This window comes from Labrus mixtus, chromosome 8 (genome assembly GCF_963584025.1).
Source record: "Labrus mixtus chromosome 8, fLabMix1.1, whole genome shotgun sequence".
Lineage (NCBI taxonomy): Eukaryota > Metazoa > Chordata > Actinopteri > Labriformes > Labridae > Labrus > Labrus mixtus.
Genome location: NC_083619.1, coordinates 21,226,400 through 21,246,039, shown reverse-complemented (window position 1 = coordinate 21,246,039; position 19,640 = coordinate 21,226,400). Strand labels below are relative to the sequence as shown.

Sequence of the window (19,640 nt, the reverse complement as noted above, 5' to 3'; positions counted from 1 at the left end):
AAGACAACAAAAACATCCAAATCATACACCATGTTAGCATTTATAGAATACATTAATATTGTTATTGTGTTTATTCAGACACATAATTTGTGTACCAGCTTGTTTGCATCCACTGTTGACTGTGTTGACATTGTCATCATGGCGTTGTGTATGTTTACTTCCCTAAGAAAAGCACATATTTGCTGGCTTTTTTTTTTCTTCAGTTTTTAACATCTTCCTGCTTGATTCCCTTTTAAATCCCAGCTGCTTCTCTCTGCAATCTTATACGAAAATGTGGTAATTACTGAAGTTTGCTGTTTAAGACCAACAAACAAGTTGTAAGGGAAAAACAAGAAATGCCTGTCAAACAAGAGTTTTTGGTTTATGATAGAACGCTGCATTTATCACAAAGAGAACTGAAAATAATTGTCTTCCATTATGAAACCTCTTTTACTTTAAAGTAAACCTCATTATAATACCGTCAACACTTTCCATCTGCTAAAGTGACCAAGAGGAAATGTTCCCACCAAACTTTTAAAAACAAAAACAATGACAATTGGAATTTGCAGCCTCCAATAAAAGTTAGAAAACATGTCACACAAATTTCAGAAACACTTATGCACATCATCAAATATGAGACATATCGTATCTATCCAGTAGTAGTATCCAGGATAAAGGGTGTAAGAAGTTTGAAAATAAAAATCGGGACATTGCTACAATAAAAGTAAAATTGGTTATGAAGAGGTAAAGCCAACAAATCTGCTGACTGAAGACTTTGCAATTTTTGAATTATTCAAAGTGCAACATAATAAGTATAATTATTACTTCTTTTATGTTTTCTTTCCTTATGAGATACAATTCATTAAACTTTTCACATTACCTCAGTCTTTGACTTATGGGCCTGTAAAACGAGTCTTGCTGCAGGTTGTGCGTCTTCACTCGACTGGGGCTAATCACAGATGTATTAGAAAAGATCCTGACCCCTATTATACTCCTAATTTCTCCAGCAGCTACAGGCTCGTGATTGATTTAGTTCATCACAAGTTAAACATTGTCCATATTAGAGGAGCTGAATGACTGATCATAGTACTCACAGGCTTCTAGCCAGCAATTATACCTACAACCCAGCCAGCGACCCTCCTTAACCTGTGCAAATGATGATCTGGTGCTAATGAAGTGAGTGAATTACAAATGCCATCTGCTTCACCACCACTTATCTCTCATAGGCCGGAGTTTTCAAGGGCACTGTGTTAAAAAAGAGATGAATAATCTCACAGCTAATTAGAGCAGGATTAATGTAAAGGAATGCTATAATTAAACTGGAGTGTTACTCTGTCTTTATTTCTGCCTGCTATTCCTCATTTGTTAGGAAAATAATTTAAGGAGAAAAAATCACAGAAGTTAAACTTCAATTTTACTCCTCAGTCTGTTGGATTTAAGTACAATTAGCCTGCCACTGCAGTACAGATTTAAGGTACTTTCAAGTTGAATGAATTAGAACTCCTCTTATATGAACCATCATCCTGGTGGAAACAAACTTCTGCACTGGTAAATAAAGCCTTTAGATCCTTAGCTTTACTTCTTACTAATACCCCATTGTAATTTCCCTTTTTAATGGAAGTTCTGCATAAAACAGTACTGCATTAAAAGTATTATTCCAGACTTCTTAATACATAGTTAAATTATCACTCCTACATTAATGTGGGGTAGCATTTAAGGGTTGGTTGAAACTATATGTTTGGGATTATTTCTTTAGTAAATCAATTGTTGAGATAATACTTCAGATAAAAGCAAAACCTGTAATATCATGTCATCTGAAGCTGTAGTGAAGCAAAGTACAGTGTAAAGATTATGCACCAAATGGCAAAAAAAAAAAACAGAACAAGTACCTCAAATCTGTATCTACTGTAAGCGCAGTACTTTGAAACAGAGACAAAAACGTCTGCACACTGAATGTCCTTCAAATAAATTTTATCAGGAGCAAGAGTAGCGTACAAAACAACAACGGGCGCGTTTCAGCATTAGGCTTTCATCAGCGTTTCAAAAGGGACATTTAGTGTGCTGACTTTTTTGTTTCTGTTTAAGTCTTGCAGTCGTGCACCTGAAACTTTATTCATTGTCGAGTGTGCTCCTTTTTTGCTGCTGTAGTACTTTGAAAACATGTTACATTTTTTGTATCAAATATGATAGCAGTCCATCCAAAAGTTTTTTGAGAAACGTAATTCCAAACAATAAATGACACCCTCATGGTTTCACTCGAGGAAAAGACATAAATCCTGTAAATAAATCAGTATTACTTTTCTGACAACTACAAAGGACGTTACAGAAATTAACCAAAAAATCTGTCCATTAGTTGTTGGAATATGTTGGTCTGGATTAAAGTTCTGGACTGAGTAAATAAAGAAAGACATTTGTATTTATAGAGTAATGTTGCAAGAAAATCCAAATCTGCTTTGAAAGTAGAAGAAAAGTTTAAAGTCAAGTTAGGTGGCAACTTTCAAAATCTGCTGCTCATGCAATGTTACTAATAAAAAGTTCAGTTAGTTTTGATAACTTTCAGTGTAGTAAGGTTGTTGTTTTTAACAGAGAAGAAGACTGAACACTCAGGCAGGCAGGGTGTTTTTTTTTCCTTTTTTGGGAGGAGGAACAGGTTTATTTCAAAATCTGATATCATCCATAGCTGTACAACAGATGTAATGAATACAAATGATCCATAACAGCCACATTTTTTTTAACATGCTGATAATAAAAAATAATCAACTTATTTTAACCATACACAGAGTTTAACACAAGCAACTTATAATGTTTTAACAAATGAAATGCTTACAATACCATGTGGAGGCAATGTGAATAAATTACATACTGTACAAATCAGCCAAATGTACAGATAAAGCAAAAACACATCAATGTGAAAGAAATGGTGTTCCTCTTACATTCATATTTAGCTCTCTGCCGGCTTCACAGCTGGTCACAGTTTTCACAGAAACAAAAAAAAACATTTGCAGTACAACAAAAGAGTTCCTGGTTGATCTGATTGATCATGTTACTGTATTTTTATTCACAATACAGACCTGTTTATATCATATTAAGCACACAATTTATTGTCCATGTTTTTCAAAGAGGCAATACGTTTGAATGGGGGATACTGATTTCTCTGTGCAGTGGATCTTGCAGTAGTCTGGAGATAATTTCCTAACCAGCATTTGGATGAAGAAGTGCCGTGTTCTAATCAGGCAAACTAGCAACACACAAGTTTGAGAAACTCGTCTTCAGCTGCCAGTCGCTCCCGTCATAGCTTTCTTAATTTCAAATACACCCTCTTGATGAAGAAGGTTTTGCTGGTATCAGTACTCCCAACTTCTTGTACAGTAGGTAGGCTTTACCAACTTGAATAAAGAAGAAAAGAACAGAAAGAAGTGGTGAATATTTCTTTTTTTTAAGCCAAGTTTCATTCAAAGTTTAATTTTTAGGTGCTTTATTTGAATGTTCTTCAGACTCCAGTGGAACACAGAAAAGGTGTTGAGGCTGTGACTAACATAAAAAAACAATACTCCATTACCTGCTACCTACAGTTCATTATACCATCATCCTAACGATCTCGTTCAGAGAGGAAGAGAATGATTTCTGTTATCGGGCACTTGAGGACAGCAGGAAAGGAAATGTCAGCCAAGAGGCAAATTAAATCTCAAAGCTATTTGTTCATACAAAGACAAATCACTGAATTTAAATGTTCTTTGATGGAAAGTGCAAATGAGACAAACTCCTATCTCCGCAGCTTGTCAGACTGTCGTCACTGATAACCTGAGAAGCTGCTTTTCCTTACGCTCGCAGATACAGAGAATGACAAGGCATTAAGAGAAGAGGAGTTTCTGGCTCTGCTTGATCGTGGAAAACACTCATTTACTCTTTTAAGCTCATGTTGCTGTGGGGGTATAAAGAGGTGCATCTGTTGCCAGACAGTCTATCCTACAATGTATGATTTATTGACATAAATATATAATGAAGATATGCTGTGACAAGCAGAGATGAATTAGTTACCTTTCTCAGTTGTCAATGTCTGATATGTGGTTCTCTATCTGCAATTCAAAGATAGAAACATCGATGAGATACACATTTGAATCCATTCCTACAACTGGCCACTAAGATAGAGTCCTTTTCCTATTTTAACTTATTTTCCTGTGGCGCTAGTTAGCTGAGGTTAGCATATCGACTTAAAACAGTTAGCATGGCGCTGACCAAGTGAGAAAATCTGCCAATAATGAAAAATTACATGAAAACCTGACTATTTCTTGGATGGGAGTGACTTTTGACTCTGTACCTGACTATTTCGCTTTATATTTGCTGTAGACATGAGAGTGGTATAAATATTGTAATTTTTTCACCCAAAAAGGAAAATTTCACAAATTGTTGGACTACTACATTTGTGCCAAGCATAATGACTTTATTCTTGTCAAATAACACATGCACTAGGTGCTCCGTTTCTGTAAATAAAAGCACTTAAGTGACTGACCACACACCCGTCACACTCAGCGGTGTAATAGGAGGCATGCAATTAAACAAGACTGAGAGACGTTTACACACACTCTGCTCTCTCTGTCAGCCTGCTCACTACTTGTTCTGACTGTAAATGGCTGCTTGGCTTGCTCACCATTTCACTGGTGCCTTCATCTTCATAGTCGTCTTCGCCACCGTCTGTCATCTCCCCCGCCTCCACTTCGGCTGCCCCCTCCACATCCTCTTCACCAGAGTGGTCCACTGCGTTGCCATGGAGACACTCACACACCTCCTCTTGTTTCCTCTGCATATCTGAGGAAAAGAGAGAGGGATGGAGAGAGAACTGGTAGTTAAAGTCTGAGCATTATTCGTCTCTTTTTTGAGGTCATTCATAAAGTTTTCATGTTTTCTGTATCAATCTGCCATGTGTGGGACTTTCATTTCAAAACCCTTCCCCGTGTGTGTGTGTGTGTGTGTGTGTGTGTGTGTGTGTGTGTGTGTGTGTGTGTGTGTGTGTGTGTGTGTGTGTGTGTGTGTGTGTATCTGTTTGCATGCAGACAAATCCTCCCCTCCCCGTGCTGTCAAATCTTACCGCCGTCAGAGCGATGTTGCCTCTCAATCTTCTCCAGCCTTCCAAGCAGCGAGTCGATCTTGGTTTTGATCTGTGACAGCTCCTTTTTGATTGTTAGGAGCTGGTCCGTCTTCACTGGAAGCATACATTAATAAAGAAAGAAAGCATAATTAATGTGATGGCTGACAAGGAGACAGCAGACACCATACTTCTAACGTTGTCTGACAGCAAAGTTCACTGCCAGATATTTGGCTGAGGCACAAAAAGTGAAAGGATTGAGGAGTTGAAGAAGTTTTAGGAATGGATTTTTATTGAATGTTGGGGGTAGAAATTGAGTAGAAACTGTGAATGAAATGAGCAGTGCAAGACAACGGTCTCACAATTTACCAGTTTTACACAACCTTGATTATATATGAGCATCTTTGGCCATCAATCCTATTATTTAAAATAATAAAAATGTGCCCATTTACTTAAAAGGACTACTTAAAAATGTTTTAAATATGCTAATCAATATTGCGGCCTAGAGATAAATGCTGAAAGTGCTAGGAGTTTGTCTTTAAAAGCCACAGACAGAGCCAGGCTAGCTGTTTCCCATTACATCCAGTCTTTGTGCTAAGCTAGGCTAACCAGCAGTGATCATTCAAATAAAAGACAAAGATGAGAAGGAAATCAATCTGAACTTTCTAAAAAGGGGCATATAAGCACATTTCCTAAAATGCTAATGTTGTCCTTTAATTAGCATTGATTCATTTGCTGGGCCACTATGGGACAGCATTTGAAGTCAACATTAAACATTTATCATACTGAAAGATACTGAGCAGCAGGATCAGACTGTTCCCATTCAGCAAAACAAGGAAGGCAGTAAAATTACTAGTTGGAGATGAACCTTGAAATAACATGGTTTGGAAATCTAGATTAAGACCTGCTGTATAATCTGAATTATAAAAGAGAACATAAGATAGATGATAAAAGTAACCTCACAAACAGATTTTACAGAAGTAACCAAGCTAACTAACCAAGCGGACATGCATCTTATTCACTCTGAGCAATGTGTAGTGAATAATTGATCACAAGAACATTCATCAGTCATATTCCAAGACAAAAGGTGATACCGTTTTTTTTTAAATGTGAAGACGTGCTGTGTTTCTTTGATCTCTCAATTTTGGTTAGATTCATTAAAAAAAATATAAATGACTGAATACATTTTTTTTTTATATTGCTACTATAAATCTGGCTGACAGTGTTTATTTGCCCTACTACTGGAAGCCATTTTTCCAGTGATTACAGTACATTACTTAGAATAAAACATATAGGCCCCAATTTAAATTAAACAAGGATAATAAGAAGTCATTAAAAAAAAAAAAACAGAACAGGAAAAAGTGAAGGAACAAAAAGGGATATAGACAACATACGTTTAGGGGCAGCTATTGAACAACCGACGTTCAGCACTCGAGGGGAGGAAGAGGAGGATGAGGAAGAGGATGAACAGGCTCTGACAGGAAAGGAGGATTTGGCTCTGCGTGTTGAAGGGACAACTAGCCGGGAACGTTTGATAGGGATCACAGCCCGGGTCGGAGGCACGACACGACCGTGGTACTCAAAGAGTCTGAAAACACATAAAGGATAAAGCAATTCTAACAAAAAAATGATGCAGTAGGAAAAAAAATAACACATTTTTAAGAAGAAGGAGGAAGTTTTGTTTATTACAGACATTTTGTGTCATCAGGTTGTTTTGTATTTTGTATTTTTAAGGGGGGGGGGGGGGGGGGGGGAGGCTGGCAAAAAGCACTTACAAACCACTTTATAGACAAGCTGCAAAAGATGTTTGAATGAAAGTGGTACATATTGTACAACGCCACAGCCGTTCAATCAAATCTTTTCTCTGTTTCCTATGACACACCAAATTGCCAAAATAGCAATAATGACTCAAAGCTGAGGGATTGGACTCGCAGTGATATTCCAAAGTAGAGGAAGTAAACAAAGCAATGAAAATGTCAGAAGGAAGATCCATTTTTTGCCTCACTGGTGCAAATGACCAGCCGGGGGACTATCTGACATTCTGTACTCGCATATGTGGATAAAAGCATCATTAGTAAGCCCAGCGGAGGGAAATAAAAACCTCCCCAATATGACATTCATTATGCCTATGATAATGTAGTTACTTTGCTTCTGATGGAAATGGGGCCATTCTGCTCTAAACTCATCTTGTGCCAAGTAATAAAAATTAAAGGAGGGTTCATGTGAAGCGCATAATATCAGGAAAAAGCAAGCTTTCTGAGCAATATGGGAAGTTACACATTACAGCCAGTTTGATGTTTTATTTTCCACCTATTGGTTTTACATACCTGCTGTAGAAATCATCTCTGTAGTAGTCATAGTCAAACTCGTAGCCACTGTGAACACAAGAGAGACTTTGTATTAATATTATCTTTCAGTCTTTTATGTGTATTGTTTCAACAAGGAAAGTCCTGACACAATAAAACAGGCAAGAATGAGAGAAAATTAAAACAATAAAAAGCTGCTGACATGAACTAGATTTTACCACTAAAAACTTAAGAATGCTCTTTTATCCATATTGTAAGGCTGCAGCCAGCAGCCAGTTAGCTCGTGTTAGCCAGAAAAAGCTAGCCTGGCTTTTTCCAACAAATACCTATCATCAACTCTAAAGCTTGTTAAACATCTCACTGAATGCTTTTTGTTTATTCTGCTCAAAGCAAATTGTGAAAACAAAACCTTGCAATTAATGGTGAGGCTAGTTTATGAACTGTGGTATTCCCGGGCTAAGAACCGAGAGTTAGCTAAACAGATTTAACGCCTTACCAATAGGCAAAATACATGTATTCAAGGTAATATCCTCAAGCTGGTATGAGTTTACTCTGACACAGACTACAGTATGCCCATTAAACTACAACATCACACTTTTAAACATGCTGTTTAAAAGCAAGGCTAAGCTAACTAGCCTAGCTTCAAAGTTACCATCAAGATATGAGGGTAATATGAATTGATCTAAGTGATAGAGGGTATTTAAAGAAATCTCCTAGTATTGCCTACAATGTAAAGCAGCTATTAGCCAAATAACTAAAAAGCTAAAAATAGAGGCTCTAGTGGGGAATTGTCCGTTTCCCCCCAGAAGAACCAGGTCTACCAGTGAGGACGAGGAGAACATATTTTACAGAAAGCAAGAGCAGCGAGAAAAAGTAGGTCAGCAAAGCAATATTTTGCTGTCATGGTGTGATAACACATGTTTTACACAGACCTGTAGAGGGACGAGAGAGGCCTCTTGGAGCCGATCTTAGGCCTGTATGGTTTTGGCTCTCCTGCCATGTTGATGTCTGGAATCAAAACACAAATCACAGTAATGTTTTGTTACAGAATGACCAAAGTAACACGACAGCTAGAATGAAATTACTTGAAAACATGGATGTAGCAATAATGTTTCTTGAACAACACCTAAACATCATTTTGATATCTAATGGCAAATACCTGGAAGAGCTGTCAGAGTTGTTTAATTGTAGCTTAATAAAAAACACTTGGTCCAAAATTTAATTTTGTTTGGAGGTTAAATCCTGAATTAATTATAAAGATGTTATTTTTTTACTTTGGGTTCAATGAAATATAGACATAGGAATGGATCACATTTGGGTTGAGTGGAAGAATTTTATCTGATACATTTTGTTATCGTTAGTTTATTTGAATAATGCATTGAATGTGTTTTCAGACACATTCAATGCATTATTCAGAGAAAATTTGATTTAGCATAAAAATTGGGAGGGAAATAGTAGATCATAAGTATTTCAGTAAGTTAGCTTTCATTTTTGCATTGTTTGAACTAGAATTTTTGCTAATGAAATAAAACTGTTTGTAGGTATTTGTATGTTATTCAAGTCAGCTTTCAACAGCTGCCTGCACAATCTGGTAGCTCTAACTGGATTTCAGAGTAAATTCTGCTTCCCTTGCAAAGCAACACACAACAACATCAAATCCAAAGTGAAAGAAGTACACCACATCCAAAGAAGTCACTCATCCTCCTATTTGTGTTCCAGCCTCCTCCAGGAGCACTGCAGTGCGGCTTGACAGCATGATTTTTAAGAAGGGGAGGTGCCGGAGCTACATACAGCATGCTTCTGTGTTGGAAAGCAAATCAACTTTTGTTCGACGTTAGTAATGCCTTTTTTACTTTCCAAAGCAACCAGATAGTTTGGTGTTGTCTGGACACAGGACTCCAATGTGAACTTGACTCCACTTGAATTAAATATGGACATGGCTCTTCTGAAAGGTATGATTTGAGGATAAAGTCTGATTGCCTGCGGTCTGATCAAAGCGGAAGTTTATCGATTGACCTCAAATATTTCAACACAAACCCAAGAGAAAGAGAAAGGGGACAGAATGTATCTCTCCCTCTGAATTGAAAACATAAAACTCTACCTCAATTGTCATGTTTTTTCTTTAGACAAAAGAAAAGTATAAAACTCCACATACCAACTTTCGGTGTCACAACTTTTGGGAGTTGAGTGACACCCCCTATTAGAGGATTTTCCTTTGAGGAGGATGAGAGTGCAAGGTGGGATTAGAGGAAGAGCGTTGCTGACAAATGCTTGAGAGCTGATTCCTCTGAACCACTTCGCTGACACAAACACATCAAATAGACTTCATTCAGTCTGTCTAATAAATACCACCTTGGGTAACCTCGCTGGATTTTTTTTTCCACAAATCTTAAGAGGAATGGATTTCACGAGGGAAACTTTTCTTCAGGGCTGAGTCTTTGCAACAAAAGCCTGCAGTCATTGTTCACAGAAGGTGTCTTAATAGGCTATGCAAGAGGAGGCTTAAATTAGGAGTTTTTACATTACCTCATTATTACATTTTCATGAGAACTTCTGCAACAAAACAAAAGTAGCAACAACACATATCTCAAACCAGACTGTCAATTATAGTGACAAAGCAAGTGTCGCCGCCCATTGGTTACAGGGGGCTTCTGAATCCTGTTGGTAGCTGAGAGGCTGAAAATGTTTTAAGAGCCTTTAAACAACAGCGACATCAGTTGCTTAAAACACTGTTCTTAACATTTTCTGTTTAATTAATTCAAGCAGCAAAAAGAAATCCACTTCAAAAGCATTAGCAAACCTCTGTAACTAATCTGCACACAGCACACGGCTCTACACATGATTGACAGTCGGTTCTACCTGCCAAGCTCCACACAGCAATACACCAGTCTGGTATCGCTGCGTTTAGTCTGCCTGCTTTATTTCTCCTCAAACTCAATCAGCCTTGAGTGCTGCTCAAGGTCATACACGAAAAACATAAACAAATATCAAACACTGCCTTCCCATACACATGCACGGACGCTCACACTGACAAAGCAGGATCCCTGTCTGACGGATGAGTCACCCTCGACGGCTTCATAAAGTTGTGTGGATAAAACAGCAGCTTTGAATCAACTGCCTGAGGGATGATGCAGCAGCAAATGTCATGACAGGAGCTCAAGTCAAGTCAGTCACAGGAAGCGTCGCAGCCTGAACCTTTTTTTCCCCCCCTGCCACAACTGGCTATGATGATAAATGTGAAATTGCGTCCAGCTCACCTGATTTGATTAGTTTGAGGTTTTAAAGCTACAGCATGCATGATAGCAGCGTGGTTGCTTTAAGTGACGAGTTGTTGGCTGCCGTCTGTTTGCAAACTCGGCTAATTAGGTCACAGAACGGAACATCTGCTTGTTTTGCTGTGCCTTTAGGGGATTTTTCACAGATCCATAAAATCCACCGGAAGTCTTGATGCACTCATTATCTTATTTATACGGTACCATTCATTTAATAATCAATGGATTGCAATACCTGGCTTGTTAGCTTGCAGTGTTTCTCATTACACGTCGATTTTCTTTGTCAGCCAGGGCAGAGCAAGGATTTACGTTAGCTTGGTTCTTTTAGGAATCACAGCGGACTGAAATGACAAAAAGGTGTTTTTTTTTTTTTTAAATAAGTGTGTCATTCACCCACCACTCTCACAGTAGATTGAAGCGAGTGAACAGCGAGTTTGCCACACTCACACCCTCATAGCTTCTTTACTTTGATAAATTTGCCTGCGAATGAAAAGGGCCCATAGACTGTATAAAAACATGAACGACATGACAGTACACAAAAGTGAAGCCAACACATTTGGACCCCCCCCCCTACTGACTGAAGCTGCACTTTAGGTCATCAGCTCCGCGCCCCTCCATGTTAACAGACAATACGACAAGACAATTTAAAATAGACTTCAAATACTTTATTTTCAGACATATTTCCGTCATAAAAGATAGTCCTTATCATGCTGATATGTCTGAGAGTTCCTTTTTCGGAGAGGTTTAGTTTTTATTAGTCATTTGATACTAAAATAGGAGTAGAACGCCAAGATTGACTGCTGAGAAATTCAGCTCCTGTAGTGCTTTGCAACAGACATGCAGAGTAGAATAGGATGGAGACAGGAAGCATAAAAAAACACCAAAGTCATTGAACTTTCTGTAACCACGAGTGTTAGTTATCTGTGTGTTTTGGTTTGCAGAGTGGCAGAACATCCATACTGCGCCTACTCCAGCTGATTACTGCTGTGCCGCCTCAGTGCATCACCGGTGCAATATGTCAGCGCCAATCACAGGGATCACTTTGGCACAACTTTTGTTCACTGTTGTCATCCGTCTCAATATACAGTCACTGAATGAGGTTGATTGTGTAGCTTCAATCACACGAGCGTCTGCCAAAACTTTTCTCCTCCTAAAGTGCCACCCTCGCGCCCCAAATCTATTCACATCTCGCTCGAGGTAACCAACGCGGCGGCAACAGACATACCAAACTAGAGGATTCAAAAAGGCAGTCGGAGAACGAACATGTGACGGTAAGGTAGCTATGGCTACAGTTTAAATGAATTTATCTCAAGCAGTAAATGCACGATATGTGTCACTGCATTACACAAGACCTCTGATTTTGTCTCTCAGACATTTTCTCACACATGTTCCCACTCAAGCAGCTGCATCTGTATGTGGTTTTTCCAATATTTTGTCCGCAGATTACCCATGTTTATACCTCTCTCCTTTCCCTCCTCAATCCCTCTCTAATGGACTAATGGATCGGAGATATATGGGTAACTCTCAGGTGCACAGGGACAGCTGTGTCATTATCATTATCATTATCAAGAGGCTGCAGGAAGACATGAGGAATATTTCATGTTGGAAAGTGTTCTCTCCTTTGCGTCCCTGCTGGGGTCGTCAAAGAGAGTGGCGCACTAATAAGCACTCTCACACAAACACCCCAAACCCTACATAGTCCTGACAGACACACAGAGTCTCTGATTACAGTTGTTATACAAGTCATATACAAAACAATGCATGAAGATGTGTATGTGTGTGTGTGTGTGTGTGTGTGTGTGTGTGTGTGTGTGTGTGTGTGTGTGTGTGTGTGTGTGTGTGTGTGTGTGTGTGTGTGTGTGGGACTGACTTGTTTGTATGTGTATCTAGGTTGGGGCTGGAGAAAAAAGAGGCTGTGTTGCTAAGCAATAGCCAGTTAGGTCTTGGTTGATATGTAAACTGTGGGCAGCATCACACTGAGGAGGAAGATAAAAAAAGTTACTTTATGCTGGAGCCATTATGAGCATGTTGGCTGCAGAAGAATCACACAGACATATTCACAGAGTAGAGAAAAACAGACAGACACAGGTTACGTTAAAGCACTGCTTCATCCTCTCAGCTCGGAAAAGGCTTCTTTTTTTTTTTTTTTTTTTTCTTATGGACGATTTGAATTCACTGCAGTCAGACAATGTTGTGAGGATGGTCTACTGTGAAGTGCTGGTTGAAATGTAAAAAATCATAATCATAATCTTAGACACAGGATGTAAATTCTGCCTCCAAGGGGGCTCTCAATCAAAACAAGAACATAATATGACGATCATAATATGACGATCATAATATGACGTTGTTGCTAGCCATGATTCCTGGGAGTTCTCTCTGCGACTCCAATCCCACCACCACGGATGAAAACAAACTCCAAATTGACCGGAGTCAAGATGACTGAAACCGACCTGCGGAAGAGAATATGTTTACAGACGAGCTAATGTGTCCAAGTATATTATAATTAACATGAAGGTTTTTTATCACAGCAGTATATACAGCAGCAACAGTACGGCAGCTTGCAGTAGCAGCTCCCGCTCCTTATGCAGCAGATTGATCTTCTATAACATCCGGTGTTTCCATGGCAACAATCAACATGTGTCTGTTACGGCAGCTCCGGCGTGGCGGCTGCCGAGATAAGCCACGTCCCGTTAAAACTAATCTTTTACATTTTCAATTTAAGAAGACAAAATGATAGTTGTTGTTTTGCAATAATTTTGGTTTTCGAATTGATAACAAGCAAATAACGATGACAAAAGTGGACAATTCTGGTTATGAAAGTTATCATTTTTAAGTTCAATGTTAACTCAGCTTCTCTATCGTCTATGCGTCCCTTCAGCTGTAACATTCTCCAGCATGTCCTTTACAACAAAGTTACTAACTTTGTCACTGAGAATCTACTTATCATAGTTTACATCAATAATTGTGTCTGTATGGAAAACAACATTTCCCTGGTTCTCAGAGCTCCCGTTGTTTGTCATCCAACAGATGAGGAGAAATCTGATGATATAATGGCAGGGGAAACACACTGTCCTTCATCAACTTTTATGCACTATGAAACCTTCACCAGTCTTGTTTATGAGTCACACCAGGAGCTCAAGGTGCTGATATCACTCTGTCTCTCCTCATCTGCGTAGCAGATAAAAGCATCAATCTCAGACTTTACTGCATCATTTATTAATTACATTTCCTCCGTGGTAAGGTTGTGGCTGAGTTCAGTTTCAGCTTTATCCATCCACTGCTGGATCCTTTAGAAATACCATCATCCCACCTTAGGTCCTCGGACACAGATTGACTTCATTCATATTAACGTGTGCTAAATTATGCTTTAGCTCATAGCGTCCTTGAGCACTTTGTCCGTGGAGCTGTGCACAAGACATTTCAGCCAGAGCTGGACTTGGATACACAAACACTTTGAATTAGGATTGATAAAGCTGAACAACTGGGTAGCTTGTGTTCAGCTTCATTTTAGCAAGCGCACACTATGTATTTTAGTCCAAGCAACTTTCCATGCAATTTGGCATTTTAACAGTTTCTTACTTGCCTAATGGCTGTTCAGTCAGTGCACTAAAAGTGCAAATAAAAAAGATTCCCATTCAGTATTTAAGAGGGCGCTCTGACTCCATAGTTTGCATTCTTTCAGTAGTCTGCAGCACATGAAGCTGACAGTAATAATGTTACATATTCTTCTTTTAGTAAATGCTTATGAAGCAGGCGAGCAGCCTATGTAATGAAGCAGCCTTCTAAGGAATAAACAGGCCTCCTTTGTTTTGGAGAGTTGTGTTTATTAAAGCTCAGCTGTGTCTCCACTTCAAATCATCTTGTTGATCACGGTCTCCGTAAATATAATTCACCAAATCCAGTTCAATTTAGCTGAAGAAAGAAGATGAACTAATCCCTACACATAATCTTTGGCAGGCAGAGGCTCACTAACTGGCACAGAACAAACTTTGAGAGCACATCCTGAGAGCTGCAGGTGAGCGGTGTTTGATGAAGAGATCATCCAGGCGCCCGTGTGAATACAAATGTGCGACTAAAAAGACATCCTGCGTGACAGTGATCGCAGATTCAATCTAAGCTGTGTACCAGCGCCCTGTAAATCTGACAGGCAGGACTTGAATAATCTGTGATCTCGGCTCAAGGGCACCGCGGACTCTGCTTTTTATTACACCTGAGTGTGTTTTCTCATGCAGTGCAGGGTGAGTGACAGGCCGAGAGGAGACCGTGTGGATATGCATTTTGTGAGTGAAGGTATAAGGATAATGATTTACTGCTCTCCTTATCTTCTGTCAGTGTAATACCAAATATACACAATTCATTTATAGATATGAACTCTTAGAATGAAGTCACAAAGACAGACTTTTACCAAGGCAAACATTTTTGATAAAAGCCTGAATTGATATGCTGCACAAAGATATAGGGGCAAAAGACTAGTATCGAAACAATGACTCATTTTTCACGAGTTCCATTTCAGACTTAACATTTAGCAATCCAGAGAGCAGAGACAGAATGATTTTTTTCCTCTTCTATATCGACATTAGCAGGAAATTAAAACCACAAATTACAAGACAATGTTTTTCCTCTTTTGGGGTAATTTTTGCCACTGCTCAGGAAAGGCCATTGATTTTTCCCTTGGCCTTATACACAGTAAGCCTTGGCTGCTTACACTTGAACATTTTAATCCGTCATCCTTTATATTTGTGGGAAACTGTCAAACTTATATTAGACTGACCTTAATCAAAGTAATAAGGCTAACACCCCCGACTGCTCTCAAAGATCTTTGTGAAACGTTCCTCTGCATAAGCACACCGTGAAAACAGGTGATGAAACTTTGTAGGGCAAAGGGACATTATTGGTATGAGGGGTCTCTTTACTGAACACGTATCCTTTCATTAGGGCACAAGTATCCTGGTTTTATTTCAGATTGTAACTTCATTTTACTCAAATAGGATCATTGCACGTCAGGAACAATATCAAAATAAAATGTTATATCTGTGAGAACCCTGCTTTGTAGCCTAATTAGTGTATTTTTAATTATCAGGTCAATCAAACAACAACATGGGGTCAGCTTGCATATAGCTAGTCGCAGAGACTCTGTAAGGAGAAGGTTGGGTCGCATTGCAGGTTGCAATGACAGTAACAGTCAATTAACAAAGTGGCCTACAACTTGCGTGCGTCGGTGTCTGCGTTGCTCTGCAATACTCCACCTAACGAACGCTCGTTGGCAATGCAATTCTATATGCTAGTTATAGCGCCAGTTTCCAGTTCTGCATCATTCTCTGCTTGTTTGTGGACAGGAAACCATGGCAACTTAAACTGAGTGTATTTTGTTGGAGCTGGAGCTGATAAACATTGAGCAGCAATTTGTTATACTGCAATTATTGCAAAGAGGAAAAGTGAAGAGACTTCGGTGGAGATGAAATGTGCGGCCGCTGAATCAGTTGATGTAGACGACATTGGGATATTTTTGCGCTTGTTTGACCACTGAGAGATTTGGAGTAATGTTGTAAATGCAGGAAATATGATGTCACCCAGCAGACCAATCACAGGGCTTGTGGTCTGTGGGGTTTTGACGCATAGTTAGATCACTTTGTCAACTCTCCATTAGCTTAATGTACTTAAATGTTTAGACGGTGTTTAGAGTAAACCCAGGCCACACAGCGTCTATAGAGTGAAGTATGTTCGACTGATTCCCATCATTAGAGCCTTGAGGCTTTAACAGTTTTGTTATGGTTGAAGGGGACTCTCAGATTAATTACACAGCCGCCTGTCCTTCTTTAATGACTTCCTTGTACTTTGCTCTTTCGCCCTCTTAAGGAAAATGGTAATTTGGCAGAACATAAATTTGGCAGCCGGTCCCCAAGCTCCTAATAAAATGATTTTAATAAGACCTGCCGACTGTGGTCCATTAGGGAGAAGTTGATGTGAGACTGTTAAATCTGGGGGTTGACAATGTTTCATATATCACATTGGGATTGTTAACTATAAAGGAGGTGAATGTTAAGATGCAGAATAGCATTTCAAAAGTGATACATCTTAACATCAAACGTTGATTTTTGCATGAAATCATAATGAGCATATTGCCTGAAGTGACCATCATTTAGTCTTTCATCACTCCTGAGCTGTTAATACATTTTTTATTCCTTTTCCATTTTGGCTTTTTTTTTTTTTTTTTTCTTATGATGAAACTATCTGGCCCTTTAGTGCAACACTTTGAAACATTTTAAGCCCCTCGAGTCGGTTCGTCACTTCAGCCACACCATGAACTGGTTAATCTGGGCGAGCGGCTGGGAAAACCAAACCGAGCAGCCGACACCTGCTTCAAACCACTTGTACCGAACGTCTGGGCTCATAACCTGACCTCACGGTCCCCGAGGTGACTGTGGAAACACTGAGCAGAAAACACAAGAGCTGAGTGACAACTGGGAGCCACAGCACGACACAAACTGCACGGCATTTAGTATCACTGAATGATCGTTTTAAACCTAGGACTTCTAGATGAATGATTGTGAAAACTTAAGGCACTGTTAGACAGGATCTGGAAGGCAGAACAACGGTCTATTTGAAAAAAAATAAACTCTGATCATTTATCAAAACATGGAGATTTAAAAAAAAAAAAAATGTATGATTCATTAGTGTTATACATTTTAATTTAAGACCTCATCCACATCTCCTTCAGTGCCCTCTCATGTCCACAGGTGCACAGCACACCTGCAGCTGCACCACCTACTGAACAGCATCAGTGAAAGCAACCAGACTGTTTTTTTTTTTTTTTTTTTTTAAACTCACTACCACCATTTTCATTTCGTAGACCTCAGCTACCAAGTAGATTGAAATAAATGTTATGTCCATGGGCTGCAATCTCCTGCTTCCAATCAAGTGAGAAAAATCTGTTAAGTAAATGGATTTCTGATTAGGCATGTTATCATGTAAGTCTGGCTGTGAAAATGATTTCCCCCCTGAACGGCCTGCATCAGTAGGCTAACCTACATTTCATTTCGTATTCATGACACAAGCTACGACACAATTTTCCACGGTGAAACAAAACAAAAAAAAAAGTACAATAATTTACAAATGTAGACACAAATCCCATCACGTATAGTGAGAGGCGCAGAGGATCAACGGACAGGCAACACGAATTCACTGCAAAGTTGACAGCATACAAACATATTTCACGTGTATTTTGGACTATAACGAGCAGCAAGTTTCTCAAAAAAAATCATCCCTGTAAAGGAAGACAATTATAGAAAAGCGATAAGAGTTTGAAGTAAATAAAACAGGCCACACAAATGAATCAACTTTAAGTCGGAACTACCGCTTCATTAACTTGTGCGACATAAACACTTTGGTCGTCATCACTGACTGACGGCTCTTTTACTCACATCTGTGGTTTCGACGCCTGCCTTTGAACATGGTCATACCAAGCGGGGAAATAAAAGGATGTCAATTCTTCTGTAGCCGAGACGACTTCGACTTCACTTTCTGCCTTTCTCTCTCTCTCTCCCCAAAAACCAGTCCCACTGCCGGTGAGCACCTCCAGCTCCTGACTCAGAGCAGAGCCGCTTCAGACTGTACCATTAGTCAAACTATTCCAGGGGGAGCTCTCTCTTTAAATTCTCCTCCCAGCTCCAAATACAGGAGCAGAATCTGTAATGAAAATACAATGCTAAAGCTTACGCATGATAGTTTTAAACGAATCTTACTCCAATTAAATAAAAGCATTTGCTCAGCAGTTTAAAGTGGAGCAGGGGAAGCATGAATTAAAAGCTCCTGTGAGAAGTTTTGAGCTGGTTATGAAACACACGGAAATCTATATAGCCAGCTTTTTTTTTTTAAAAAGCAAGCAGGACTATGACCTTCCTTTTTTAGTTTGCCTATTTTATGTTGCTGACATCTCTGCGGTGGGGTTGCTGTCAGACAAAGTGATCAACCAGTGCTGACACATCCTTTGTTCACTTTTTCAATGGCAAGGATTTTCAAAGAGCGTTTCATTTGACTTAAAGAAATGCGGATACGATTTAGTCTGAAATAAACACTACTTAAATTACTACTGAAATGTACAGGATATAATATGCATAGAGATAAAAAGGTGCTGTGTAATCCACAGGGGGCGCCAAAGTCAACACAAACAAAGTAGTGTGTTTGTCACTGGAGCTTTGTATGGATAGGAGAATGCTGCTCACACAATGTGAAGTGTTTGATTTAAATAACTTGATGTTTTCATATCTAAATTGTTCTGTTTCGTATCATCTATATGGTAAAGAAATACAGTCATTATTTCATTCACTGGCCTCAACGTGTATAATGTCAGAAAACCTAAATGAGATAGGCTATATAGAGCTCAAAAAGAGCACATAAAAACCTCATCAGAGTCTTGATTCATTCAGTCATCAGTCCTAAGCCAAGGCAATAATTTATCTCAAAATAGATAAACGTTTTTTTTTTTTATCAACTTGGATATCAATAACGTAATAAATAGACAAATGTTCAAGTATTTTAACAGTAAGTTATTGTTATTCTGCATTAAATACAGACAGAGGATATGACCTCAGTGGCACCCATGGCAGCTGCCATATCTTTATTTGTGTTTTAAATGTTAGTTTCTTAAAACAATAGAAATACACTGTGCTCTATACTTTTAAGTTACAAGTTAACAAACAGTATCTGTCTGATTATTACTATTCACACTTTCATAAAATATGAACTACTAAGTTAGGACGGTAATGGAATAAGTAGAAATAGTTTTGTTTGGACAGTTGTTGAAAGTGAAACCATTTTCATTTGTTACATTTCTTGCACATACACTGGGCTGCATAAAATCCAGATAACTGAAAAGAAAGGAATGTGTCAGATGTGCTCTGAGTGTCAGGAGAGGTGAGGAAGCCACAGGCTGTCAGACTGCTTGTGTAAAGTGGGTTTATCAAAGCTGTAACTGAGAGTGTGCATTGAAATCAATGTGCA

The 19,640-nt window shown here is 38.9% G+C and overlaps 1 protein-coding gene across 5 annotated transcripts in view; it reads right to left on the bottom strand.

Annotated features, from left to right (window-relative positions):
* Nucleotides 1-2,596: 2,596 nt before the first annotated feature.
* The window catches only part of LOC132979358 (RNA-binding Raly-like protein), a 43,044-nt gene continuing 26,000 nt past the window's right edge, over nt 2,597-19,640 (bottom strand). For 4 of the 5 annotated variants that reach the window (XM_061045084.1, XM_061045085.1, XM_061045086.1 and 1 more), the window contains exons 3-8: nt 8,301-8,376; nt 7,390-7,437; nt 6,457-6,650; nt 5,066-5,179; nt 4,628-4,785; nt 2,597-3,365 (exon numbers count right to left, since the gene is read on the bottom strand). In XM_061045084.1, the coding sequence (XP_060901067.1) occupies nt 3,324-3,365; nt 4,628-4,785; nt 5,066-5,179; nt 6,457-6,650; nt 7,390-7,437; nt 8,301-8,376 (632 nt within the window). In that variant the 3' untranslated portion in view covers nt 2,597-3,323. Of the gene's footprint in view, nt 3,366-4,017; nt 4,056-4,627; nt 4,786-5,065; nt 5,180-6,456; nt 6,651-7,389; nt 7,438-8,300; nt 8,377-19,640 lie in introns of all 5 variants that reach the window. The other variant, XM_061045089.1, reaches the window with a different exon arrangement.